At 44.0% G+C, this 27,941-nt stretch overlaps 1 protein-coding gene across 9 annotated transcripts in view; it reads right to left on the bottom strand.

Annotated features, from left to right (window-relative positions):
- NAV2 (neuron navigator 2) overlaps window positions 1-27,941 on the bottom strand; it is a 412,855-nt gene that overhangs the window by 291,016 nt on the left and 93,898 nt on the right. For all 9 annotated transcript variants that reach the window (XM_017858289.1, XM_017858297.1, XM_017858306.1 and 6 more), the window contains exon 2: window positions 768-885. In XM_017858289.1, the coding sequence (XP_017713778.1) occupies window positions 768-885 (118 nt within the window). The remainder of the gene's footprint in view (window positions 1-767; window positions 886-27,941) is intronic.

Genomic DNA, 27,941 nt, shown 5'->3' with positions numbered 1-27,941 from the left:
GAAAGAGGGGGGAGGGGGGAGGGATTGCATTGGGAGTTATACCTGATGTAAATGACGAGTTGATGGGTGCTGACGAGTTGATGGGTGCAGCACACCAACATGGCACAAGTATACATATGTAACAAACCTGCATGTTATGCACATGTACCCTAGAACTTAAAGTATAATAAAAAAAAAAAGCCCAAGGCAGAGCTGTGGCCAGTATCCAACCACGTGCCTTCACTGGAGGAACTCTCTCCTCCCAGAACATGGCCAAGGCATGAAAAATTCCACTGCTCAAGTTCCCTTCCCCTAGTATTAACCAGGACCATCTAACCCTCTCTGGAGTCTTAGCCTTTGATTTGTCAGACCCAAGTAGAGTTGGCAGGATTAAACCAGTCCCATGTTACTTTTTGGGAAATATTTCCAGAGTAATCCACAAAAGTACCATACAAAGGGGGAAATGAGAGAACCAGAAAGATAATGGGAGGCAAGAAGTGGGGCAGAACACCTCTTCCCCAAACCACCAGCATTTCCCTCTGGCCTTGGCCAGCCTTTCTTCTAAGAGAATCAAGATGATATTTCTGTGTATGTGACCTTAACAGGAAAAGCAAAAAATCAATGCTGGTACTCACACAACCTGAGTCAAAACACGAATCAAATAAATTGTCAAGATGTGAGACAGAAAGCTGCCTTCTGGGAGATTTCAGTGTTCTGTTCCCCTCACCCCAGCCTTTTGGGATGGCTCCACTGTAACTCATTACCCACAAGGTAAAATCTGCTCTTACCCACAACCTGGATAATCTGGGCCAGGAGGACACCATCTGTCACATCTTGCTGGAGATCCTTGATGAGACGCTTGTGGCCAGATTTGGCTAGATAATGATTGGCCCAGTCTGTGTAGATCTGCAAGAAAAGCAAACAGGCAACTTTAGGAAGCCAGTCGGATCCCCTCTCAGAATCTGAGACAGCTGCTCGGGCCGGCACAGTGGCCACTGTCCCATTGGCGAGCTTTCAGGGCCAGCCAGCACCATTAAAATTCAGTGCATTGTGCTGATCACGCATTCAGCTAACCATAGCTGGGCCTTAGCCTATTGAGAGAACTGCCGTCAAGATTCAGGGAAAGACTAAAGAAAGCTTCAAAACATGCAGAGGCCTGAATGAGACAAGGGACACAGAACTAAACAGTCTGCTCCAGACGGCTTTGAGAGGCTGCAGCTTTGAGAGGCTGTGACTCTAGATGCAAGCAAAGTCTCCCCAACCCCTTCTCATCTTTTTCTCTTTATTGAGAAAACGTATGGGGAGGTTACCACCCAACAGGCATCCCTTAATGGGCCATTTCAGGGTAAGGAGGGCTATTGAGCTATTCTGAGTTCTCAGGAGCCTGGGTCCCTTGAAAAGAAGCCAAGTATGAAAACAGAGCCCCTTCAATTACTCTTGTGTGAGTGAAGTTATTTATGGCCTCACAATAATCTCAAATTTAATCGGTTTAATTTAAAAGCCAGGCATCATTTTCACTGTTGGGATTCTGTGAACAAAACCCAGCAAATTCCAACATATTTAAACACAACACTGTTGTGTGCAGCATTTTAGAAGGCAAAGACTGGCTGACCCATGGAATCAGGAGAGCAGACCCCCTTGGGGAACATATCTGACCTGCTCTTCCTGGTCACAGAATGGTCAGGACAGAAGAATATTTTCTTTCCAAACAGGCCAACAAGCACAAGAAAACTCTTGCCTGAAAATTTTCTCACCAACAATCAAAGCCAAAAACAAACAAAACAAAAAACCTTCTCACTGATTTTGAGCGCCAAGTTCCATGCACTATGCATGGATTTGTGAGTTTGCAGAAGAGTATATATATGAACATATAGGCCTTAGGGTATCAGCACCCCTTTTTTTTTCAGAGGGATAGGAACAAATGACTGGTCAAAAAGAGAATGTCCTGCCTCAACTGGTTAGTAGCAACAGGCTCAAGTACTAATCCCATGATGTCTCCACCAAAATGAAGGTGATCATTCTACCTCAACCAGTAGGCCTGCTCCAAGGATCCACGTGACTCCCAGAGCAGCATATGGTCTTATCTTCACCCTCCATCCTGTTCTTCCAAATGCCTTTCCCAGTGTAATCTCACACAATGCTCATGGCCCCCTCCCCCAACACTCCTAGAATGGGAACAGGAGCCGGGGTCAGGTTTGCCAAGCAGAGACCTTCTAAGGTGGCAGCATCTCTGGCTACTCCACCTGGGGACCATGAGGGCCTCATAACAGGAAGGGATGAGGTAGAGCTGCATCATCTGGTTCATGAAGAGATGAGAGCTGTAGCACCTGTCCACCACCCACCCACCTAGACGCTCTGTCTTCCACTGCAGAGGCACACCCACGGTGTGCTTCTATTTCACAACACAGTCCAAGGATCCAATTCTTAAATCCATGCTAGTCTCCTTCCCTGTGACTCTCCAATTGTCAGAGACCAACAACCCAGTAAAGCAAGAGTATTTTCAATTTTATAAGCACAAAGAAAGCTCAGGAAGTAGACCATCACCTTTGTAATGACAATGGCCAACTTGAAATTTGAAATTTAAAAGATCATTAAAGAAAATTATTAAGAGGGAGAGAGGAAGGAAAATAAACATTAAAAGGAAAAGAGGCAGACATGGGTTCAGGTCCCGGTTCTGTAGGCTCCACAACAGTAGGGATTTGGGTCTGTTTTGTTTAATGACGTATGCCAAGTATCTACAAGAGCACATTTGAAAGAGTGCCTTATGTAGAGAAGGAGCTTAATAAATCCACCTAACATACAGTGCCCACTACATGCCAGGCACTGACATAAACATTTTATACACGTTAACTCATTCAATCCTCATTCTATGTGGCAGAGGTTTTTATTGTGTCCACTTTTCAGAATAGAAAACTGAAGAGCAGAAAGGTAAATAACCTGTCCAAGGTCACAAGTGGCACAGCCAGAATTTGAGCCCAGGCTAACCTATTTTACAATCCTTTTGACATTCTACAATGCCTCCCTGAATACAAATATGAATGTTAATTGAGTTATTCATCCCTTCCATGGCATCCTCCTACTGACTCTAGGTTCATGCCTCTATTATGTTCTCAGTGAAAGAATTTATTTTATTTTATTTCTTCCCGAGACAGAGTCTCATTCTGTCGCCCAGGCTGGAATGCAGTGGCGTGATCTCGGCTCACGGCAACCCCCACCTCCCGGGTCCAAGCAATTTTCCTGCCTCAGCCTCCCAAGTAACTAGGATTACAGGTGCACGCCACCACGCCTGGCTAATTTTTGTATTTTTAGTAGAGATGCGGTTTCACCATGTTGGCCAGGCTGGTCTCTAACTCCTGGCCTCGTGATCTGCTCATCTCAGCCTCCCAAAGTGCTAGGATTACAGGCGTGAGCCACCATGCCCGGTCTCAGATTTTAAAAGCAATCAAAACCCAAACCTAGATATTTTCCTTGCTATCTGAATGCTTTTGGATAAGTGACTCTACTTTTCTGGGCTTCAGTTTACTCACCTGTAAAATGAGTACGATAAGGCCTGCTTCAGAAGGTTGACGTGAAGACTCAGAGTGGCACTGTATGGAAGTGCCTGGCCTGACCCACACGGGGGCTCAGGAAGTGAAGGCAATTGGGGAGAAGGGCAATAAAGAGGTGTGGTCTGGAACTGACAGAGTTGCTTTAATCTTAGTTTCTATGCTACCAATTCCCTCTGAGCCCTCTGGCCTAAGTGTTGTCATTTGCAAGATAATACCTACATCATTGGTATTATGAAGATGAAATGAGCTCATACATACAAAGGTCGCAGAATCCGGCACATGCTAAGTGTTCAGTAAATAAAAGTTAATAATAAAAAATTTTATTAACAGCTTCATGAAATGGGCCATAACAAAATCAGTCACAGCCTCCACCCTGAATCTCCAGGATACAAATGACTCAAGGATTTCTTCCCCTTCTCACACCAAATTTCAAGAGCCTGGAACATCCCCTACCTGGAATCACAAAGTATGGCAGAGTGTAAAAGAAAAACAAGTCAGAAACTGGCCAGGCTGGTATACAAAGCAAGGCTTCCTTCCCTAACTAGGGGATGCACCACACTGCTCTCTCAAACCCTGGAGGGATTTCCTCAGCCACGTGGGAGGCACCACGAAGTTTAAAGTTTAAAGCCACGTGCATCTAAAACATCAGCTGAGTGAGAAGTGAACATCAACAAGGGCACAGCTGAATGGGATGAGATGCCGGTGCCTCAGCTCATCCCTTCTTAGATGATTAAGGTTTTTTAAAGTAGATGTACTGTCTCTACAACTAGGCTTCTTTGTGAGTTTGCATAACCCAGCAAGAAGCCGAGGTTAAACTTATTTTAACAAGTACACCTACACACACACACTGCGATTGCAGAGCCATGGTGAGGCCACACAAGTATCAGGTATGCTCACAAGAACCTCTACAGGATAGAGTGGTTGGAAACAGCTCTGCCAGAGTACACTTCTCATTCTGAAACAAGAGCTCTTCTCTCAACTTTAATTTACCTACACACCAATGCCAAACGAACTTTCATAGGGCACAGCTCTAATCTAATTGTCTGTTCAAAACATCATCAATGGCTCCCCACTTCCCGCTGAATTAAAGGGAAACTCTTCACTCTTGAGTCAAGGCAGACTTATCATCCGTCTGTTCTACCCCAGAATGTCCTCCAACCTTTGAAGGGGAGGCAGCGTGTGTGGAAGAATGGAGCCTTTGGTATCTGACCTAGTCAAGCGAGCCCTTGGCCCTGGGCAATGTTAGTTTCTACTAACCTTTCTGTTCTTCGGTTTTATCCTCCATAAAACAGGGATTACATCAAGCATATTAAAAGGCAGGGGCTGGCAAACTGCAACCCGGGCCAATTCTAGCTGACTACCTATGTATGCAAACAAATAGGTGGTCAACAATCTCGGGACAGGTATCAGGACACAGACTCATCCATTTGTGGTCTCTGGTTGCTTTCATGCTACAAAGCAAAGCCAAGCAGTTGTGACTGAGAGACCTGTGGGCCACAAAACCTCAACTACTGACTTCCAGCTCTTCACAGAAAGTCTGCCAGTCTATAAGGACCAAATGAGATGATACACCTACGCATACCACATGCTCAGCTGTAATAATACAATAACCCTCAGGAAAACCAGACACACCCCACACTTCCCTCTCTCTGAACTCAGCCTATCCCCTCTGCCCAGGTATCTCTGCTGCTTGAGGCCGTCTAGTCCAGCTCAATTCTAATGCCCATCCCCCATCAGGTCCCTCTTAATTGCCTCACCCAAACCTCAGCTGCCTGTGATATAGCAGATGTAGATAATGTGTATGCTGGCACCACCTTTCCACTCCCACTTGCCCATCTCTGCACTCCTGGTAGCGCCTCACAGGGGCTGGCCCACGGCAGGAGGCTAGTAAGTGGTTGCCAGGTAGAGCTGAACATGGAGAAAAAGGGCAAATCTTGGGAAACTGATTACACTTGAGACATACATAATGTGGGCTCTCAGCAAATCCTCCAACCAAAATCTCTTTATTGATTAAAAAGAGCAGGGAGCAGGGAAAATAAATCACTCCATAGCTCAGACTCATTAATCAGAAACCATTTTACAAGGATCATTAATTATCTGGAGTTTCCCCTCCCTTCCCTCCCTGTCCCCAGCTCTCAACTTTTTGAAGTGAATCATAAGAAAACACCTAGATTTATTTTTTAAATCAGTGTTCATGGGCCATGCTAATCATGGACATAAATTCAACCCCATCTCCTCCACTTGCTGTTTCAGTAGCTCATGCAAGGAAAATCATTCTTCCAAGGGGTACCCTTGAAAAATAAACTTATAATTTCTTTAGTCATCAAAGATAGATTTCATCAGGTCCAGCAATTCAGCAAAAATGGAGCAATGTGTGTTTTGAGTAAGGGCTCAAGATTTTGAGTAAGGGCGTAAAGCATGCAGGCTTCCTGTCTAAGCCTCAGCTATCCAGAATTGTTTTCTCCAAAGCCTTCCATTCCCTAAAATGATGGACAATTGAGGGCTGCTGCTGCTTTTTTCCCAGGAGCCCATTGATTCTTCATCTTGGTTTGCCCCCAGGTGGATAGCTGCGAAGTTTCAGTAGAAACTGGTAGGACAAAGAACCAGCAAAGAACAGCAGGAAATAACAAAACCACCATCCCCATCCCCAATTCCAATCCTAAATCATCAAGTCATTCCACGAGAAAGGCTCTAGGATCCTTTGACACTAGTACCCAAGAAGGAATCCAGCCATCCTCTTGCTCCAATCACTCCATCTCGCAGAGGTACCCCTCTGCCCATCCCTTCTAACCAGAAACTCAGTGCTCCAGAACTGCTGTGTGAGGGAGAGAAGCTGCTGTCAAAGACTTGACAAGATAAAAGGGGAAGGAAAGCTAAGACAGCTAAACAGTGAATTCATTTTGATCCACTTTATTACCCCTGACAGAATTTCAAGGAGTGCGTCATTTGTTTGCTTATAACTCCACATCATTCCATATCAAACAGGCTGAAATGCAAAAGGGAACATTTTGACAGATCAATTCAAGTAAAGAACCCAGTCATTAGTTGTAATAACAAAAACTGATAATAATTGTACCATGTTAAACCAAAGGGGATAGTAACACTGCTAAGTTTATACTGCAGTTAGCCCTCAAATGAAGCAGGATAGCACTAAAGAACCCCAGAAAAATTCTGCAAAACAACTGCACTGAAAGTGCTAGAATGGAGCCTTGGCAACCAAACTATAAATGCAGATGGATATGTCAGGCAGCCTGATGGATCCAGAGGCAGACAGCATCAGTTTAGCAGCTCCAGAAGAAACAGAGCAAACTGTATTTCTTAGAAGGAAATGCCAATGTGGAGACTAATGATTAATCAGTCGTTTAGCATCTGAGGCATTTCCAGTGGATTAATTGTAAGGGGAATGCTACTGTTTGGCCCCAATTCAAGAAGCCTCACTCTAGACTTTGGTAATGTCATCAATATAATGCAATCTTTTTTATTTTTTATTTCTATTTTTATTTTTTGAGACAGAGTCTCACTCTGTCTCCCAGGCTGGAGTAGAGGTGTGCAATCTTGGCTCACTGCAACCTCTATCTCCCGGGTTCAAGTGATTCTCCTGCCACAGCCCCCCAAGTAGCTGGGATTAAAGGCGTGCACCACCACGCCCAGCTAAATTTTGTATTTTTAATAGAGACGGGGTTTCACCATGTTGGCCTGTCTGGTCTCAAACTCCTAGTGTCAAACTCCTGGTCTCAAACGTGATCTGCCCACCTCGGCCTCCCAAAGTGCTGGGATTACAGGCATGAGCCAACACACCTAGCCAACACAATGTCATTTCTAAGACTGAGCAGTATGTGGTTAAATGGTGTAGTTCTGAATGCTCTGGAGTATAAAAATGATTTTACAACAATAGTAGCATGTTCATCCTGTCCTTGAACACCACAAAGAATGTCACTGTTTATTTAATTGCTCACAATTTTAAGAAAATCGAAATGCACCATTTGTTATCAAGAGCAAAGCTGGTGACACATTCATTCTTGCATCTGCAGCATCTAGCAAGGAGTATGATACCCACCCCACAGGTATCAGCCACACGTCCACACAACCTTTTAGCTGCATGGGGTGAGGAAACCGAAATTAGCTGGTGGCTTTTTCCTACTTCCGTCTCTCTATAACGGTTTAGTGTATCCTTTTAACGTAGTTCCCACCTTGGGATTAAAAAACACTGCCTTACAATACTCAAATAGGTGAAATGGTATCCCCAGCCCTACACACTGAAGAAACAGGTAGAGCACAGAGAAGCAAATCTTTTGCTCAAGGCTGCACAGCAAAACAGGGGTTTCTGCTCCCCGGTTTTTCAGAAAAGTCCGGTTCTGCCCAATGTCCCCACAGTGTCCCACATGCCCAACCTCTAGGGCAGTGACCATCCTTCTATCCCCATCCTTGCCATCTTCTGATGTATTATTTGGGACATTTGTGGGCTTTCCGCAACCACAAAATCATAAAGGCAAGTGTTTACAGTCTCAGGTGTGGGTTGGATCAGGGTTGAACTCTGGCTTTGCCTTACAAGCTAGATGACCCTTGGGGAGTTATGTCTCTTCTGAACGTCAGTGTCCTTCTGAACTGGTGCAGTGGTGATATTCAGTTGCTTTACAAATTAAATGAGATCATATAAGTGGTTAACTCAGTGTCTGCCACATAGTATGTAACAAATAACGATTATTAATATTCAAATGAATAACACTAAGTTTTGGAGAAATAAGTCATTCTAGATTGCTGAAGATTCACACTTCTGAGAGCCACACATTTTAAACTATTCAGCTGGGATTTTTTTCCAAACAGATTATAATGATCCCTGATTTTAATTAACACAATTGCGCTTTTCTTTCGTCTTTTAAAATACTTTTAAGTGCTGGGATACGTGTGCAGAACGTGCAGGTTTGTTACCTAGGTATACATGTGCCATGGTGGTTTGCTGCACCCATCAACCCGTCATCTACATTAGGTATTTCTAATGTTATCCTTCCCCTAGCCCCCCAGCCCCCAACAGGCCCCAGCCCCAGGGACATCACTATGAATGTTAGTGTTTTGATGTTTACATGGATATGTCCTTAGGACCTACTGAGTTGCTGGACCTTCCTTAAGAGACCCCAGAGTCTTTAGAAACTGTATAAGCTGCACACAGTGGCTCACACCTGTAATCCCAGCACTTTAGGAGGCTGAAGCAGTCAGATTGCTTGAGCCCAGGAGTTCAAGACCAATGTAGGCAACATGGTGAAACCCTGTCTCTACCTGGCTCACGCCTGTAATTCCAACACTTTGGGAGGCCAAGGTGGGCAGATCACCTGAGGTCAGGAGGTTGAGACCAGCCCGGCCAACATGGTGAAACCCCTTCTCTACTAAAAATATAAAAATTAGCCAGGCATGCTGGTAGGCACCTGTAGTCCCAGTTACTTGGGAGGCTGAGGCAAGAGAATCACTTGAACCTGGGAGGCAGTGTTTGTAGTGAGCCAAGATCACCCCACTGCACTCCAGCCTGGGTGACAAGAGTGAAACTCCATCTCAAAATAAAATAAATTAGCCAAGAGTGGCAGCATGTGCCTGTGGTTCCATCTACTCAGGAGGCTGAGGCAGGAGGATCATTTCAGCCCAGGAGGTTAAGACTACAGTGAGCCATGATCGCCGCTGCACTCAACTTGAGTAACAGAGTGAGACCCTGTCTCAAACAAACAAAACTCTGTATAAAGTAAGAGCACATACTGTTTAAGCAAGAGCCACACTGGAACTTTTCCCTCAAGGAAAACACATAAGCAGAAGGATTTTGTGACACCCCTTTGAGCTGCTCCTAGGTAGAGCAGGGAAGTCTCTTTGGTTCTCAGCTGATCTTGAGCCAGGTAAGACTCCTAGAAAGCTGGGTTCCAGGAGCACTGAGATGTGAATGGGTTTTCTATTCCCCATCTGAGCATATGAGGAATTGTACCGCCAGCACTTGCTCTTGACATATGCTTTGTAATATGGTTAACATGAACATTTATACCAAGGGGTATAAATCCCTGTCTGGACCCAGAAGAAGGCAGCAGCAGGAGGGGAAGAGCCATCTGCCAGTTTCTTCAAATTTTATCTGCAGTAACCTACTTGTCTCCACAACCACCAAACAAACATAAACCTTAATACCTGCCCATGTGGAAGCCTTTGTTTCAAAGGGATAGTCACACAGAGCAAGTGACCAGCGAGAGTGGCACAGCTTCTCATTAATTAGGATTTTCATCTTTTTCCACATCCCGGGACTATCCCTACTCCTAACTTTGCCTCTGAATATCAAGTTAAGTAGCTTAGAGCTGCATGTGTGCCTTGGTGCATGAAATAAACATTGCCTGAGCATCTACCTGTGCAGGGGGCAATGCTTGCTCCAGTCTTATGTAGGATAATAACTACCATCTGCCAAATGTCTATGGTGAAACAATTAAGAGAACACTTCTTAGAGTCAGATAATTTAGTTCCAAACATGCTCCAACCATTTCCTGATAGAGTAATTCTGGGCAAGTTACTAAAACTATCTGAGACTCAGTTTTCTCATCTGTAAAATGGATCACCCATTCTGGTTACTGTGAGATTGAAATGAGATACTCTATCAATGCCTGGCACATGGCAAGGGCTCACCAGGTTAGCTGTGATTATAATTACCATGAAGATGATGCCATGCAATATGAACACTTTACCAACAATGGATTCCTTCAGTTTCCAACCCACCTGTGAGGGAGATATTATTTTCCCCATCTTACAGATGAGGAAACTGAGGCTCAAAGAGGTAAAGTGACTTTCCCAATGTTACGTGACAAGTACTCAGGGTTTGAAAGCAATAACTGGCTCCTAATGATGCTACACTGTTACTGAGGGGCCCACACAGAAACCACTAGCCACAGAAGGTCAAGTGCTACAGCAGTGTGGAAAAAGCAGAGAGAGGGAAAGGCATATTGCATAATAACCATCACAGTGTTCCCCTTGTCCCTGGGAACAGGGCTGGCCACTTGTCACTCAGGACTAACAGACCCAAGAGGGGAGCTGACACATTCCCATGTCACCAAAGCACAAAGCAAACATAGTTTCACAACAATTTCACTGTAGCAAAAACAAAAATGCCAATATAACATGAGTTACCATTGCAGGACTGTATCCAAATAGGGAAACACTCAGGGGCAAAGTTCCCCAGTTCTTCCAGTCTGTGGTGTGCAAGGCTGGTCTGGGACCCCATGCAGCAGCAGACACTGGGTCATGCCTGGGAATGGCACCACAGCCACACAATGGTGGCATTGTCTGTTGGGAATATGAACAAGCCACAGGTGGGTGTGCACAACACATCCAGAGGTTTTGAAACTATGCCTTAAAAGAAAAAATAAACCAGGCTGGTGAAAGTGCTGGGAGGAACAGGTGACATTTTAAGGAAGAGGGTATAGGTGCCTGTTTCATCCACACCTCAGGATAACCCACATTCAGTACCCATGGTCTTCCTCTCTTGAACTGTTTCCTGGACAGGCAATGCCCCGTACCACACTTCACATGATAGAAAGTACTTTCCTATTCATTTCCTCATTTGATCACTACCCACTATGTACTAGGAAGTCCGTGCTTCTGTCTACTGTGTGCCAGGTGTTTTGTACCTGTAATCTCATCTGCATTCTTTCACTCACTGGAGTAACAGCTCCAATAGGCCAGGACAAAACATTCAGAGCAGTCCTTGTCACATAGTAGGTGTTCACTAAACAGCTGTTGAATGGATGATCAGCCCCATTTTACATACTGGAAAACAGGCTCTAGGAGGTTAAGGTGCATGGGACCACACAGCTAATAAAAGGTGAAGCTCCATCTGACTCAAGCTGACCAGCCTCACAGCTACCACCTCTCACCATGGCAAAATATGTCTCCAGGTCTCCCTAGAACTCCCTGGAAAATCAAATAAGTCCAAGTGAGGCTGAAAACTGGAATTCTTACTGGTCACTTCAGAACAAGATTGAGTTCCTTTCTACAGCACTTCCCCCCACCCTCTCCAACCTTAGAACCTAGATCTGAACAACTTTTAACCACAATGTCTACTAGCTGCCAGAAAGCCAAATGTCAGAGCCCCACTAGGAATTTTTCAAGTGTTTTTTTTCGTTCATTAGTTACTGACTAATTAGATGCATTCTCCTTCCAAGTGCTTCCTCTGGTATGATGGGAATCAGGCCCTTGCAGAAAGGCTTGGGAGCAGCTGCAAGCACACTTATTGACAGCAGACATCAATCAGTGCCACTGCCTGGCAGGGCAGACACACCTAAGGGGGTAGCGAGAACCCGGGCAACTGTAAAACCTCTCTCTGGTCACAAACTGACCTTTTAAGTCTAGCCTCCATCTAGTTGTTCAAACCTCCACAGCTCCCCTCACCTGCAGACTGTAGATAAATGAACTGTCAGCTGCCCTCATTCAGCCAAACACCTCAGCTCCACCTTCTAGGCAAAGGCTCCCTACCACTTCCGGCCTTACCATGCCCAGCCAAGACCTTGGAGTCCTGGGTGACGTCCAACAGGTTGCTTAACATCTCAGGATTATTGAGGGGATAGAATGAGAGATTATATCTGCAGAACTCTGCACATGTTTGGACACAGACTATGCTGAGGCTTTGTGGCTTTGGGCAATCTACCACTCTCTGAGCCTCAGTTTTCACATTTGTAAAATGGGATAATACTCTATTGTTGTAAAGACGCTGTGTCTATTGTGAGGACCCAAGGTTTGTAAAGTGCTTAGCACATAGGTGGTGCCTTTACTGTTATTTTCCTTCTGTTATTTCTGTCATCTCCATGTCCCTAAAAAATGTCTTCAAGTGCATCAGCTGGTGGCATCCCTCACACGACAGTTCCATGCTACTCTAATCCTCAGCCCCTGTGGGCAGGTTCTCAGGTCCCATGTGCCTCCCTTGTCCCCTCCACTTAGCAGAACACTCCCTTCTCCTAGAAGCCAATCCTGCCTGCCAGGCTTCTGTGTGAAATGGGAGTTCAGAGAAGGCAATTAAAACAATCCTGTGGGACCAGCTCCGCCGCCTCTGTGCCTTTTCACACGCTGCCCTCTCTGCCTAGGGTGCCCTTCCCCCACCACCTAGGAAATGCCCACTTGAAACCTGAAAAGCAAAGTAAATGTCAGTCCCCCTAAAGCCATTCCCAACCTGCTTTCCTACTCCTAACAGAATTACTCATTTCTTCTTCTCACCTCCGAAAGCAGTTTGCATCAGCCTTTATCCTGGCTGTTGTAACTACTCACATCTCTCTCAATCAGGAGCTTCTATAGAGTAGAGAACAAGTTTTATATATATATATATTTAAAACACAAGCACAACACCTGACTCACTACAGGAGCATGATAAACAAGCACTCATGGATTTACTGGTGGGTTGGTAGATGGATGAATGGAAGAAAGGAAAAATGGATGGAGGAAGGGAGGGAGGAAGATCTGTGAATGTTCAGATGGATGGAAGTGTGGACGAGTGGGTGGAAAAAAGGAGATGAATGATTAAATGGTGGGGGATGCCTGAACAGACAAATGGACGAATGGGTGGGACAGACGAATATGTTCCCCTTCACTGCCTAGATTATAAAGTCCATGAAACCAACATATTTCATGTAGCTTTTAGGCCAGTCATAGCAAAAGGCCCACAGCAAGCGCTGGTAAGTAACACTGCCATGAGGCAATTTCAGTAGCTTGGTAGTAGGACCCACCCGACTATGGATACTAAAGTGCTATTTTCAAAGGTATAAACACATATACAGTGGTATGCCAGGGCAGGCATGCACTGGTTCAAGAGAGTTGGTTGTAACATCTTCAGTAAATTTTGGAGCTGATTGTTAACTACAGCCATTATTTTAATAATTAAATTATATAAACTTAAAATTATATTTTTAAGGTGACAGTAAATATTTAAAAAGTATCACTTTCTAATTATTTTACTGTGTTGTACTATTGTTTATGGTCATGAGATTATTTACACCTATTATATCTGTATGAGGGAAATACTATATAATAATGCACTACTGTACATCTCTTCCCGGCTCAGAGTTGGTAAATCAAAATCAGTCTTGGTAGAAAGATTTACACCATGGTAACTGGCAAGTACTACCTATCAGGCTTTTTTCCTTGGAGGGCCAACTGTTAAACATCACTGAGTATACACAGATGAGATGGAGAAAAAAATCACTAAATATACACAGGCAGGACAGGGAAAAAACATACGAGTTATTATTTTCCCTCCTTACCCATCACCCTCCCCCAAACTGGAAATCTCTTTGTTTTGTAGAATGATGGGTACGAGTATGCAAATTTAGGGGACAGTAGACTGTGCTAAAATGCTTTGCATGAAAAAAAGGGAATTTAAGGAGAGAGGTAAGATCTGGAGCTGGGAAGCCTGTGGGGCGCAGAGAGGCTATCTGGGTGGGCAAGAAGGCTTGGAGATGAGATCCAGAGGCCTTTAGTGAGACTGAATACAATCTGAACTCTCCCCTTGGAGATCTCCAATGCAATCTGTGTTCTTACTGATGCTTTCTAGGGCAAGTGGAATCCTTCTCAGAAAGGACAAGAGGTGCCAAGTTCTGCTTCCTAGTAGGTGAAGGGACAGGAGCAAGTGAAGTGGAGCCAAGATTCAGTTACTCCCCATTAAGAGAGTGACCCGGGTTTATTTACAGGGCCAAGTGGGTAGAGCGTGAGCTCAAGGTTTCCCTTTGCAGCACCTCTCAGTGTGCTTGTTACAGAGCACCTGTTCAAGGACTGCTGACTCACAGGCCCTCTTGGCCACCCCATCCCTCCTTTCACATGAGTGTCTTTGGTTTTGGCACTGATCTCCCCATCCTCAATTTGCCCAGTCCTTCCCTCCCCCAACTTGGACCTCGTCACCCGCTGAAGTGTCCCAAAAACCCCGCTCCAGGTGTTCCCCCATTTCCAGACACTGGACCTAACTAATTATCTCTGCTCAAAACTCACCTGACCCATATTCCATTCCATCAGGGCTTGCTAGGTCCCAGGCACGCAGCTCTGGCAGAGAAAGGTGAGTCACGGTTCCCAAAAAGCATTTACATTTCCAATGGGATCCTCAATGCTTTAACCCCAGGAGATTGATGTGAGTCTATGTAATCACTCTGGAAAGCCCGGGAGAGATTTTTTTTTTAATGGTAAAGGATTTTGTTTGGTTGTTTTGTTTTGTTTTCTTAGGGCCATTCAGACCACTGCAGGTGAGTGGCTATATAAGGGGTACATTGCTTATTAAAATTCCCAACACCCAAGGCAAACTGTGTGCACTCATGGTGATTATTTGAGAATGTTTCTTACCCAAGAAACCTGAGCAGTGGGGTGGTAGGGAGTTTAAGGATTTTCCCTAGGAGAAGAGGGGTCAGGTTTCCTGAAAGATTACACAGCAGACTGATTTATCTGGGAGAAGTAGATCCAGAGAGGGCCCCAGGTGGAGTCCCTTTTTCTGCATAAGGAGCTGTGACCGAAGGCACAGAGGGGAAAAAAAAAGGTGGTGGGAGCCTCCTCTGGTTTCACCTGGAGAAAGAGGGAGGTGGAAGGGCCTGAAAATTATATTTTGTGTATAAATATTATATGTATGTTTACATATTTTTACATAATGATGCCAACCATAAACAATGGACCATAAAGCACTGACCTTGGAATGATCAACTGTAAAATGTTTAAACCCTGGAAGCGTTTGCTTAGGAGAGCAGATATGCTGTGCTGATGTTACTCTATGAACCATAAACTTCCCTGAATTTTCTGCTAATGTATCCAAGTCCAGGCAAGTCACTTAAACTCTTCAAACTCAGTTTCTTCATCTGTGAAGTGGAGATTGTAATCGCATCTACTGCACCAAATTAGATGAAGAATTGAATGAGTAAAAAAATGTGAAGCACCTATGAGCACACCTGCAGAAGTACTCAGGGAGGGGTAAGGGACAGAGGGATGAAGGGGTGAAGGAAAGTACAGAGGGACTAGAGAAGATCTGACATTCTCATAAACGGCCACGGCCCTCCAGCCCTTTGGGCAGAGAGGCACAGAACCTAGCAAAGACTGTTGTGTCATTTGTGGGAAAGTTGTGTAGCAAAGGCTTTAAAAAACTCGGGAAGGCAGGCAATTCCCAGCAGTGGCTGGCGCTGCCCGGCCCCAGGAACGCGCTTGCCTGCTCCTTCCCCATTTAGGAGCCTCATTCCTTTCTCAGCAACTCCATGGCCAAGAGACTTGGCCACAGTGGAAATGACCGTTGTGCCCCGGGCCCTTCTCCAGCCCAGATGTCAGAGCTCTCAGACCTGGAGGCATCTCTGATTTTTTGTGTTTATTATTTTTATTATACTAGGTGTTTACTAGGAAGACTACCAAACACCAAGCTGGCACCTAGGAAAGAAGGGGTGTCTCCCCTGCCCAGGGGAAAACCTGGCCCAGAGCACAAAAGAACAATTTGCACAAAGATATTATTTATTCTCCAAAGTCCTGGAAGAAGGCCCCGATTGATTCATCTCAAGAAGAATAATAAAGTCCTAACAACAGTGCTGTCTCTGCCTCCCATCTGCAGTGCTTACAGTTTATAAAGCTCTTTCATAAACACAATCCAATCTGAGCCTCACCACAATCCTGGGAAACATGGGCGGCGGCAGCTTGCATTCTCCCCATAGAATGGATGAAGCCAGTGAGATACCAGCAGGACAAGGTTAGCATCCGTATGACAGACTAGGAATTCCAACTCAGTCCAGTCATCTTTATGCCACAAGGCAGTTACAAAAATCAGACCAGGTCATTCAGATGACCACGATGAAAAGGAAGTTCTAGGATGGAACTGGAAGGAGCCTTGTGTTCCTATGAAGATGGGAATTTGAATTCTGTGTCTATCCAGCCAGGTCCAGCAGGGGATGGAAATTCTCATGCAGGCATATAAGATGTGTTCATCCCACTTCAGAACCACATACCATAGCTGCCTCCTATTGAAATGTCTATTTTTAACATTCTACCTCAAAAGAAATCTCTTCCACAGGGCAGTGAGCCTAGACCCCAGGAGTTAAAAATAATAATGATAACCCAGGGACATCCCCATTAATTGTGCTTCGCCTGGGTAGTGTTAGACATCTAGAGCAAACGACACACATGTCCAATATCCCAGCAGCCTTCCACCTTTAATGAGCCACACACCCAGAGGATGAAGGAACAAGAGGATATCAAATGGAGGACTCAGTAAAGTGGCTCACATGGAAAATGACCTCAAAACTATGTGAAAACATATCTTCATGCAGGGATTTTTTCCCTATACCTTTCACACCCACATCATTCATATCTTTGTACATAAAGGGCCACACAGAATATGTGCTCACCAAAGCAAATGCTTTGGGGGTTTAAACGTTTTTATAACAGATCACTCCAGGGTCAGCTGTATACAGTAATCATTAAGCAGATAAGAGAAGCACACTCTTTCCTAGCAAATAAGCCCCTGCCAAACCACCTAATAATGCTAATGTTGCCTAGGAAGTTGGGTTAGATATGTGGGGGAGAAGGATAAGTTTTAGGAGGGGAGGGTAAACTACAGCATTTTTGCAAGAAGAACAGGCTAAGAAGGTTCTCTCTGTGTCATAAAGCCATGGCCTCTGACCACATCAAAGTAACCATTCTGCCTGGGCACAGTGGCTCAAGGCTGGAGTCCCAGCTGCTCCAGAAGGCTGAGGCAGGAGGATTGCTTAAGCTCAGGAGTTCAAGACCAGCCTGGGCAACATAGTGAGATCTGCTCTCTAAAAACAAACAAAAAAGTGACCATTCTGATTGTAAAACCAGAGCGCCACACAGCTGCAGGCACCAGGACTGCCATTAGCCCCTGAGTTACAGTAACCATCTGAAGGTTAAGGAGGCATAAAGGAATAAAAGTGCATCTTGCCTTTTTGCTCTGTGAATGCATGCTCTCAGATGGATTCTCAGCAGCAAGTGGAAAGCCATGGGTGCAGACGCCCTTCAGCTTGAAAGATCCCATTCAGGTCGCCCTGGCCAGGGGAGGGAGAGGGCAGTGGGCCCTTCCCAGGACATCCCTGGGTCTCACTGAACAGGAAATTGTTTCCAGTTTCCCCCAAGTAAGTCCCTCCTTCAATGAAGCCCTCTGGAATACTCCCTGACATCTCCTCCAACTCTTTTGCACCTGCTGAGGCCCACAATTAAGAAAACAACCGCAACCTGCCACACCTGTTGACATCCAGGCCCTTCCCAATTTCAGCTTCCTCAGCTTGGCCTTTGGTTTATGCAGTTGTATTTTCTCAGGCCACCAACAATGTCCAGACAGATCTTTCTCTACCTGCTCTAAAAATACACCAACCAGCCCTCACCCTGGGCGGACGTATGAAACAAAAAAGCAGCACAAAGGTGGCAGCTAGCTCTTCTAGCTTTCCACAGATGAAAGTCCTGCTTGGAGGGCTCGTGGTCTCTGCTCTGCATAGAAAATAAATTGAAACCATCTCTAAACACAAGCCCAATTCAAATAAACTTCATCGTCTCTCCCCAGAGACTCTGCCAACATCCCTGGAGGTTGCTTACCACTTTATAATGGTCACAGGAATCCCGACTTTGACCCCGAGTGGGAACCCATAAGTTGATGCTTATAGGCATGGCTCAACCCACAGCAGCAGCACGGTCCTCAGCAGTCAACGTCCCGTGCCCTCTCTGGGGGTGTCTAGTTCAAAGCACTGTGGAAGCGTATGAAGCCTCCAAGGTTAATTTTAGCTGAAGTCATGCACCCGCTGTGGTCAGATTTTCTTACACAGGCCACCTCCTGAATAGCGGCAGCTTATGTTACCCCAACCCACTGGGCGGCCCTCTGGCCCCCAGCCCTGACTCCAAACTGCTGCAATTCTTCCATCTCCATCTCCCCCATCAAATTCTCACCCTCCAAAATAATCCAACTCTTGGTGCTTACATTTTCATGACACACTCATGGGAAATAAATCACCATTTCTTTGGCTGCTCCAGGCAAACAAACCTGGGGAATCGTTCCCCCCCTCGGCCCATGCTTGGCAAAAGCTGGGCATGAAGCTCTAGGCCAAGGGACTGTGCAAACTTCACTTGAACCAGGCAGTGGCTGCTGAGGCCACACAAGAGCAAAACCTTACATGCTCTCCAACTCCTCCAGTGGGGTTTTGACAATCATCCTCAGAGCTTTTAGTCGCATGGTGCCTCCACGTGCCTCATCTTTTGCTTGACTCTGTTGAAAAGAAAACACAGTGCCTGCCCTTACATTTCTCTAAAAGGCCAGTGCAGAAGAGGAATCTGCGTGTTTCACCGGAAGGTCTCACTCCTGCAAAGAAGAGTTTGAGCCTTCATTCAACTTCGTAGAGGTTATGAAAAGGCTACCGAGACATTGGCATGGGTGCTGGATTCCAGATTCCAACAGGGGAATGAGTATAGGCTTCAGGAGGAAGGTTATTAGAAGAAGTACATTTCAGGCCTCGCCTCCTGCCAAGCTCAGAGATAGGGGCTTGGCAACTTCATGACGCAATTTGTGCAAGAGTTGCTTGCTGGACTGAATTCTGATCTGCTCTTAAGATTGACTTTTTTCATTGTGGACAGGACCATGGAAAGGCGATGGAAAAACTAAACAAATCCAGAGTGGCCTGCTATGATCGCAAACAAATCCCACAGCCTGTAACCTTGAAGACAAAACTCTGGTATGCAGTGTTTAAATTAGGCATTAAGGCCACATCTAGAAACTGCTCCAAGGAGGATGAAATGCAATGTCTTTGCTCCACCTTAGGTCTACCTGTTATACTGCCAAGGCATCCTAGGTCTTTCCTTCATGTGACTCATTATACTTGCAATTATTTCATTCATATAGGTATTTATTGATCATATACTCTGGTACTCTGATAATCTCAGAGGATTCAACAGTGTCTAAGGAAGTGCTCTCATGAGGTTTTATTCTACTGAGGATGAGGGGTAGGAGAGAGAGACAAAATGGCAATAAAAAATAAGCAAACTAATATTAGAGAATAATAAGTGCTATGAAGACGCATTAGAGAGTGAACGAACAGGAGTAGAAGGATAGTGTGGTAGGGAAATCAAGAATGGCCTCTCTAAGGAGGTAATATTTCATTAGAGACCCAACTGATAAGAAGAGAACAACCATGCAAAGGCTCAGGGAGTGGTTCTCCCAGACCAGCAGCATTAGCATGGCCTGGGAACTCATCATAAAAGCAGATTATCAGGCCCACTCCAGGCCTACTGAATCAGAAATTGCGGGGGTGGCAGCTTAGCAGTGCAATCTGTGCAAAAGTTGCTTGCTGGACTGAATTCTGGTCTGCTCTTGAGATCGCCTTTTTTCAATGTGGACAGGACCATGGAAAGGCGATGGAAAAACTAATCAGCAGACTGGGTTTGAACAAGCATTCTGGTGGTCCTCATGCACACCACAGTCTGGGAACCACTAAACCATAGGAAGACCATTCCAGGCGAAGGATTCTAAAGACAACGTGAATCTGTTTTGCTCACCACTGCAGTTCTCAGCCACTAGACCAGGGCATAGCGCATAGTAGGAATTGAAAAAATATTTTTTTGACCGCTCACCAAGCTTAAGTCCCATCCCCCTAGAATCCAGATAAAAATCACAAAAGGCTATATGCATAAAACTTCAGCAAAAGCAGGCAAAAAGGAAGAGGAGGCAGTCATTTACAATTCCAGGTGGCCAGTGGAAAGCTTTCTGTCATGCCAGAAACTGCCAGCCGCTAAGAGCAACTCTTCCCAATCTAATAAACCTTGGCACCACAAGGTTGGCAATTAGATTTCCTGTAAAAGGCTAAATGTGGTAACCTTCTGCTTCCTGATTCTGAAACTCAGTAAGAAAGGCATTAGTGTGTGGCAGCTGGGATAATCATTTAATTGATCTTTTCCACCCATAGAAGCCTCCCTTCCCTGCTCCAACCAACTGACTTGTAAATCAATGTCACCTTCATTGTGAGCATGAAAAGGCAGGAAAAAACAACCCCCTTCCCAAACCAAATTGGAGTCAATTTCCTAATGGGGCCTGGGTGACACTCTAAATGGGTGCTGCCATTTCTCCCCCTCTGACCTCCTCCTGGGCCACCCACACAGCTCCATCCAGGTCAGTAGGAGAGCCCATGACATACAAAGCAGAAGACAAGAGCTTTCCTACCAGCAGGAACTCCACAACAGAAAGGGTGTGGATTCTGATGTCAGCCAGACCTGATTCAAGTCCCTGAACTGGACAATATTTAGAAAGCAACTAGACAGCCGTTTCGCATGTAGGAAGAGTTCGATAAATCATACACATTTTTCTCTTCCTCCTCAGTGTTGCTGTGTGTCATTCCACCCATTCATTCAACAAATATTTAATAAATACTTACAATGCACCCTTTCTGAGGACAGAATGATGAGCAAAACTGACACAGAGTCTATTGTCTTGAGGGAGCTGACAGATATTAATCAAATAAGGATGCCAAATAAAGATATAAAAAGATGCCAAAGGGCAACTGTGACAAATGGAACAAAGGAGAAATACATGGCATCATGAGAGCCTATATTGGGAGAGTTCGATCTGTGTAAAGCTTATTAAAATACAGATGCCAAAACCCCAGGTGGGCATCTACCTCAACCTCAGGCCGTAAGGCCCAGGCCCAGGTGTGTTTATTAACAAGCTTCACAGGATGTTCTCACTGTTGGAGTGAAAGCTTACAGATGAACAAAGATGGAAGGCTAGGATGAGCCACGTGGTAATGGATTAGAGTTGAAGACTCTATAGAAACTAAAAACCACTCTCAGTTTATAAACTAAACTATAGTATAGTTTATCAGTATAAATTACATACTGATCCATATAGTATGTCAGTGTAAAGGAATCTAGATAGGATATTTGTAAATATGTGTACATATCCTTGTTCTTTCAGCTGAAAAGTTCTAAAAATAACAACAGCCCAGCAGCAGCAAGCAGATCTAGCCCCTGATCTTGGTTTCTAATAGCATTCTGCAATCAAAAGAACCAGAGATCCTTGTAGAAGTGATTCCTGGACTGGGGCAGGAAGTATTTAAAATAAGCCTGGAGCATAGCATAGTGCCAAAATGTAGGCATGTATCCCCACTCCAAAACACAATGATGGAGTATGTCAAAGTGACACAGGAGCCAACTGAAAGAACTCCCAGTGAATGGCCAAAGCTGACCAAGCTCAAAATAATGTGAGCAACAAAATCAAGTAGTACTGGATTATAACTCAAAGTGTGAAAGAAATATCCATGGGTTGATACTGCTATAAAGAAATGACTGACTAAATAAATAGAATAGAAAAATCTTCCATGTAAATAGAATTTCAAATAAACTATGTAGATGTTCTGCTCTCAAGGTTAAGTGTGGGCTGCACAAAGAGTAAAACATGGAAAAGAGGGAAAGAGTAACTTCACAGTGAAGATACCAGACAAACACTATCTCAGCCAGGTGATTGAGGTTAACATAAACATTAGCAAGTCATGTTGATAGCATGACCCTGATAGGATGGGATGAAAAATGTCACTTTACCTCTGTGGTCTTCCTCTCCAAAACCTACAACTTCAGTCTAATTAGGGGAAATGCATCAGACAAATCCCAATTGGGGGGCAATAGTGAGGAGGTCCATTCTACAAAAATACCTAACTATAACTTCTCAAAACCATTAGGAGCATCAAAAACAAGGCAAATCTGAGAAGCTGTCAAGCCCACAGAAGTCTAAGGATGCATGTCAGCTAAATCAAATGTAGTGTCCTGGATGGGATCCTGAAACAGATAAAGGTCATTAGGTAAAAACTAAGGAAATCAGAATAGAGTATGTACTTTAGCTGATAATATTTCAATGTGGGTTCATGGGGTTCACAAACTGTGGCAAATGTGCTATGTGAATATTAGTTGTTAATAATGGGTAGGGTATATGGCAACTTTCTGTACTATCAACTTTTCTGTAAAATTAAATCTAGTCTTAAAGTTTATTTTTTAAAAAAGAACAATTACAAAGCTCCATAGTTGACTACGGTGTGAAACCAGGTTTGAAAACCCAATGCTTAATCCTCCATGGATAACATGTGGATTTAGCCATTTCAAGAGCAGAATGCTAGCCTGATGTTTGATTTGAGATCAGAAAATTTCAGAAACTCTCATGTGTGTGTAAACACACAAACAACATACATGGGTATGTGAATATAAAGTTTATACCCTAGTTATTATGTACAAGAAATTCTTCCTGCACGCATGAATTTCCTAGAATACTCATTAATAACTGTTCAGGATAAAAGGACTTAACAAAAAAGAAGCCATTCAAAACTCCAGGTTTTGCTTTGATCCATTCAAAAGGGCCATGAAAGAACTATTTGTGCCCAAACAATAAGTATTGGGAATCTCCAGTTAACAACCCTGAGCTCTAACTCAAAAGCTCCCATTTGTTCTTAGATAAAGATTTTGCATTTGGTTCTTCCTCACCATTAAAAGAAGGACTCAAAAATGCTGGAGGTTCCCTCAAGTTTACTTGATGTGAGACACTGTAATTAATAATCAATAAACTAGAAAAAATCGGATCCTAAGAACACCAGTAGCATAAAAATGTCTCCAAAATGAACTAAATATTCAATAACCCATGATGTGAAGATTTATTTCTAAGGGCAAAAAAAATCCTCCATATGATTGGTAACATAAGCCAGGTTTTACCAGCAATAGGTGGCAGCATTTCTATTCTCTGGGCCACATTCTACATAATTGTACTGACTATTAATAGACAATAAAAAGACAATTGTTTTTTAAGGTCCTAGTGTAACTCTTGTTTTCCACTAGTGGATAAACTTGCTACAAATCTCTTTTGCTAGAGATAACAAACTCACATCTCTTCTTTTTTTAATAAATAAAAGAAAAAATAATAAAGTGACAAATTAATTTCTCCAAACTTAATAAAACTAATTTAATCATTTTGTGCAGGCCATCTGCTTCATGGATGCAAATCTAACTGCATTTTCTACTGCCTGATAACTTGCTTAATTCAGTTAGCTCTTGTGACCCCACTTTTGTGCTCAGTTCTCAATGGGACCTTTCCTTGGCGGCTTCTGACAGCTCCTAGTCAGGAGCTGACTGAGCCAGAGGAGTGTCCCCCATGGAGTGGTGATGCAACCCCTCTCCAGCTGGTGCCCCTCAGTGAATGAAGTTTTAAGGAGGGCAGCTAAGATGGCTGGAGTTTTAGTGGAACTGAGGCTGGACAATGGGTACCACTTAGCACGTCCTATGTGCCACACACTAAGCCCTTTATATGTGTTTGCCACATTTAATCCTCATAATCTTAGAGTTAGTTTCCATTTTTCAGAGAGGTTAAAACACTTGCTTAAAGACTCATAGCCAGGTCCCAATACCAAGCTCATCTCACCCGACAGCCACCTGCCACTAGGCAGGTAATTCAGCATGACAGAGTGGCCACTCCTAAGTTGGCTTAAGCTGAGACACCAATACCACAGTTAGTGGTTACCAAAGTAAGCAAGCGCAGGACAAATATGCAAAATGCAGAATTTCAAGGAATATCAAAGAGCCAGTTTCACAGCTTTTCCTGCTGTATCAGATGGAGGATAGAAAAACAGATGAACGTGTAGAGAGATAATTTTTTGAGAGGAGGTTATCATTGGAGAACACTGCTATGAGCACATCTTTTGCTCACCCACTCAAACCTAGTGGGTGGGTGAGAACTTCAGTGGGGTCACTGGGGAGCCTGCGGTGGATATCCCTGCAGTTAGGGATGCTGTGGCCTGAGGCCTGACTCCTGCCCTGAGAATCTAGAGGGAGAGAGAAGAGCATGGCTGATGGTTCAGTGGTAGCACCAGGGGATGGTTCCAGGCTGGGATTGGCCTGCAGCCCCCACCACTGGGGCAAGGAATTCAAAAGTCTCATTGGAGAGAGTGTGCACAGAGGTGCATTTTGGGTTATAAGAAGGAACCCTAAATGTGCCCCAAAAAAGAAAGGCCCAGCTTTTAGCTGAGCAGGAAACCAGCTCAAGAAGGCAGCATCTAAATAAGCATCGTTGTCTTCTGTGTAGCTCCCTGGGGGTGGAGCAGAAAGGTGAGGGTGGAGGAGGCCAGCTGCTTTCACTCTCCTTCTTCAGGGTCCTGACCAGAATTCCAGTTTGGAGCTTTGGTTTGTATTGTGGAAGGGATATTCTAATTTGTCATATGAAACTATCTTTGCAGATTATCGTGACCATGGGACTTTCCATGAATGAACAGAAAGGCCATGGGTTGCTGACGCATTTACCCCCATGGCAGGGAAACTCCATGGGCTTTGTCCACAATCCACACATCTCATTTGCCCCATATGCTGGTAACATGAGTAGTCTCAATTCTAGCTGTGCATCAGAGTCCATGGGGGAGCTTTTAAGAAACACAGATGCCTGGGTCCCATATTCGAAGCGTGTGAGTCAGAAGGTTTGGATGACCGTTTTTCTTTTCCCTTCAAGGATCTCAAGAGGATTCTGATGCCCAGGCAGGGTTAGCTATCATACCACACTCTACATAGAGATATGTAGATAATTATCTCTGAAAGAGGAAAGAGGGGCATTTCATTGACACCCAAGTTACTTCTTAATATTTAGAAAATCTGTATTATATGGTGAGTGGGACAGCGAGGCTTAAGTGTTCCCCCCAAAAGGAGGGTCTCTAGCATTGCTTTTTCTAATTCATCAAAGCATCAGCATACAAAGCCTCTGTGAGATTACCAAAAGAAATTCGCCATCCCCTCTTTAGAAATGAATCTCCACTTTAAAAATAAAACAACTGAGATTCAGAGACACGATCTGCCCAAGGTCTAGTAGTTAACAAGAAGCAAAGCTGACATTCGACCAAGGTTTTCTGCTTTCAAAGACCAGGTTATCAATCATAATACCTTCTTCTTTCTAAGAATCAACACTGATATGAGAGATCAAGAGGTTCCCTCCCTGGCCCCAGGCCTGATCATGTTCCAAATTTTAATTTGAAGAAATGCAGGTACTTGAGATGAAAGGGATCTGATGACAACAGAAGTGACTGATGCAGGATAATTTCCTACACAGAACTGCAGTGTCAAGGCCACTAAGAAATAGTTATCACTTACAATGTAATATCCCTTTGATGGAGAAACAGAAGTCAGGAAAGGAATATTTTCCAATGAAACATTCACTGGAGAATTCAGCCATCTATAAAATACATTAGGTTATAAAGCCAGAAGGAATCTTGCCTGACATTTTAGGGCCTTGTTTATTTTCATATAAGAGTGTGGGAAAGAAACTCTATAAAGATGGAACACTGGTTACTACACTAAAGCAGATTCAGCATGAACGAGCTTTAAAAATTGCATGTTCAATCAACTACTTAACTCCAAGTGACTGAGCTATCAGGGGACAAAATAAATAAATAAAAACCTCTGTAGTGAAATTCCAGGTTCAGAAATCAGACACGCATGGTTTCATGGAAATTATCCAGGCTTTGATTCTAAGCAGAAGTCGGTTTGAATTCTGGCTCTGTCACTTATGAACTGACCTGGTGACTCTGGGATAGCAGTTTAACCTTTTGACCCTCAGTGTTCTCTTCTGTGAAATGGAGATGTGAATGCTCTGGTTTAGAAGGGCATTGCGGGGATGAGAAGTACATTTGGTAAAGTCCCAGCAGCCACAACACAAGCGTTCCTCAAGATTATCTTTTGAAGAACCTAGATAAACATGGTTAGATATTTCAAATAAATGGAAAGAGACAGCCTGATAAGGAAAGGCAGCTCACAGCTCATGAAATTTTAATGTCAGTGACAGTTCAGGTTTGGCCCTAGTCAATAGGAACCATAAATAGCTGTCACCTAATGGCCATGTCCTCTTGAAAATAGGTTATTCGTCTGAGTCCATCTCCCAGAGGACAGCTGCAAATACCATCAATACTGGCACTAAGCAACAGCCTTATTTATAGCCAAGGGACAGATTCCAAAGATAGAAGAAGCCATGGACACTGAACCCCCATCTCCAAATTCTCATTCCTAGAGGACTGAGAGGTGAGGCTGGAGAGTAGGTCTTAGAGGAATGCCTGTGACAATGGAGAAACTGTTAATGAAAGTGACAAAAACTAAAATTAAGAAGAGGTCTGAAAAAATAAGCCATGAGAGAAGAAAATGTAAGTGGTGCTACATATGCCTGGCTTTGCTGAATCAGCCATCACTCATCATTGAGACTGCCTCATCTCTCAGCTCACACTTAATCTTTAAAAATTGGAAGACCTGTCAGAATCTGTCAGTATGCATCCAGATTCAAATGAGGGCCAGAAAGTCTTCCCTTGGCCACCCCTGCCATGAAACCATTCCCAAGCACCTACAGAACCAAGTCCTACTTCCTTAACTTGACTTTCAAGAAGTGCCACTTAAGCAGGTGCCCTGATTTCCCACTCCTCCCTTTCACTTCAGCCCAATTCAACTACTGGTGATTCCTCATAAAGAACCAACTCTTTCCAGCCTCTGGGCCTTTACTCCTGCAGTGGGAATGCACAGTCTTCATAAACTGGGATCCTACAGGTTTCTCAAAAAGCACTGGGTTAGAATGCCACTCTTCACCCCAAACTTTTCCTTGGCCTCTTCATCCAGTTCCTTACATGTCTTATCCCCTATTTCACACGTTAAAGTCTCTAACAGCAGGATCTATGATCATTATCTCCAAATCCCCCTGTAAGTTTCATGTCGACTCAAGTGCCAATAAATGTTTATCAGATGGATGGATGGATAAATAGATGGATGGAAGGACAGATAGAAGAATGAACAGATTTGATGGATTACAAAGAAACCACCAAAGGAACACATTATCCACTATGTCATTGTCATTGAACACAGCCAGGAGATGGAATGTCCTGGTTATCACAATACGCTGATTAACAGAATGCTCCTCCCACAAGACCATCCACAGATTCAACCACTGATAACTGACCTTCTCAAGATTAAAATAAGATCCGCCCTGAATTTCAAATGGACTAAAAAAGACTGTCTCTTGTTGATGATTCATTCAGCACTTAGATATCTTGCAAGACTTGGGGCTGGGAATTGCAATTGCCACTGCACTAACGTATGTGAGAGGGATGGCTTAGAAAGAGTACTGATTAAAATAATCCTAGATAACTAGACAAACACTTGGTGAGATTGTAACTGAAAATGAATAATTTTTTTCCATATTCCCTTCTTCAATGGAGACTTATAAAATGAGTATGAACATTACCTATTTTCAACCAGATGACCCTAACAAATCTGCAGAGACATGAAGGACACACACACACACCCGCTCTCTTAAGTGTTTGAGGTCTGGCTCTTCTCACTGACCTAATGAGTAGACCCGGATTCAGAAAGTCAGTAGTAAAAGTCATTAAGCAAACTGGCCACAGATCACCTTATACCATATCACCT

This window comes from Rhinopithecus bieti, unplaced genomic scaffold (assembly GCF_001698545.2).
Source record: "Rhinopithecus bieti isolate Rb0 unplaced genomic scaffold, ASM169854v2 scaffold_2350, whole genome shotgun sequence".
Lineage (NCBI taxonomy): Eukaryota > Metazoa > Chordata > Mammalia > Primates > Cercopithecidae > Rhinopithecus > Rhinopithecus bieti.
The sequence above is the reverse complement of the archived record's forward strand: the minus strand, read 5'-3'. Positions and strand labels throughout refer to the sequence as shown.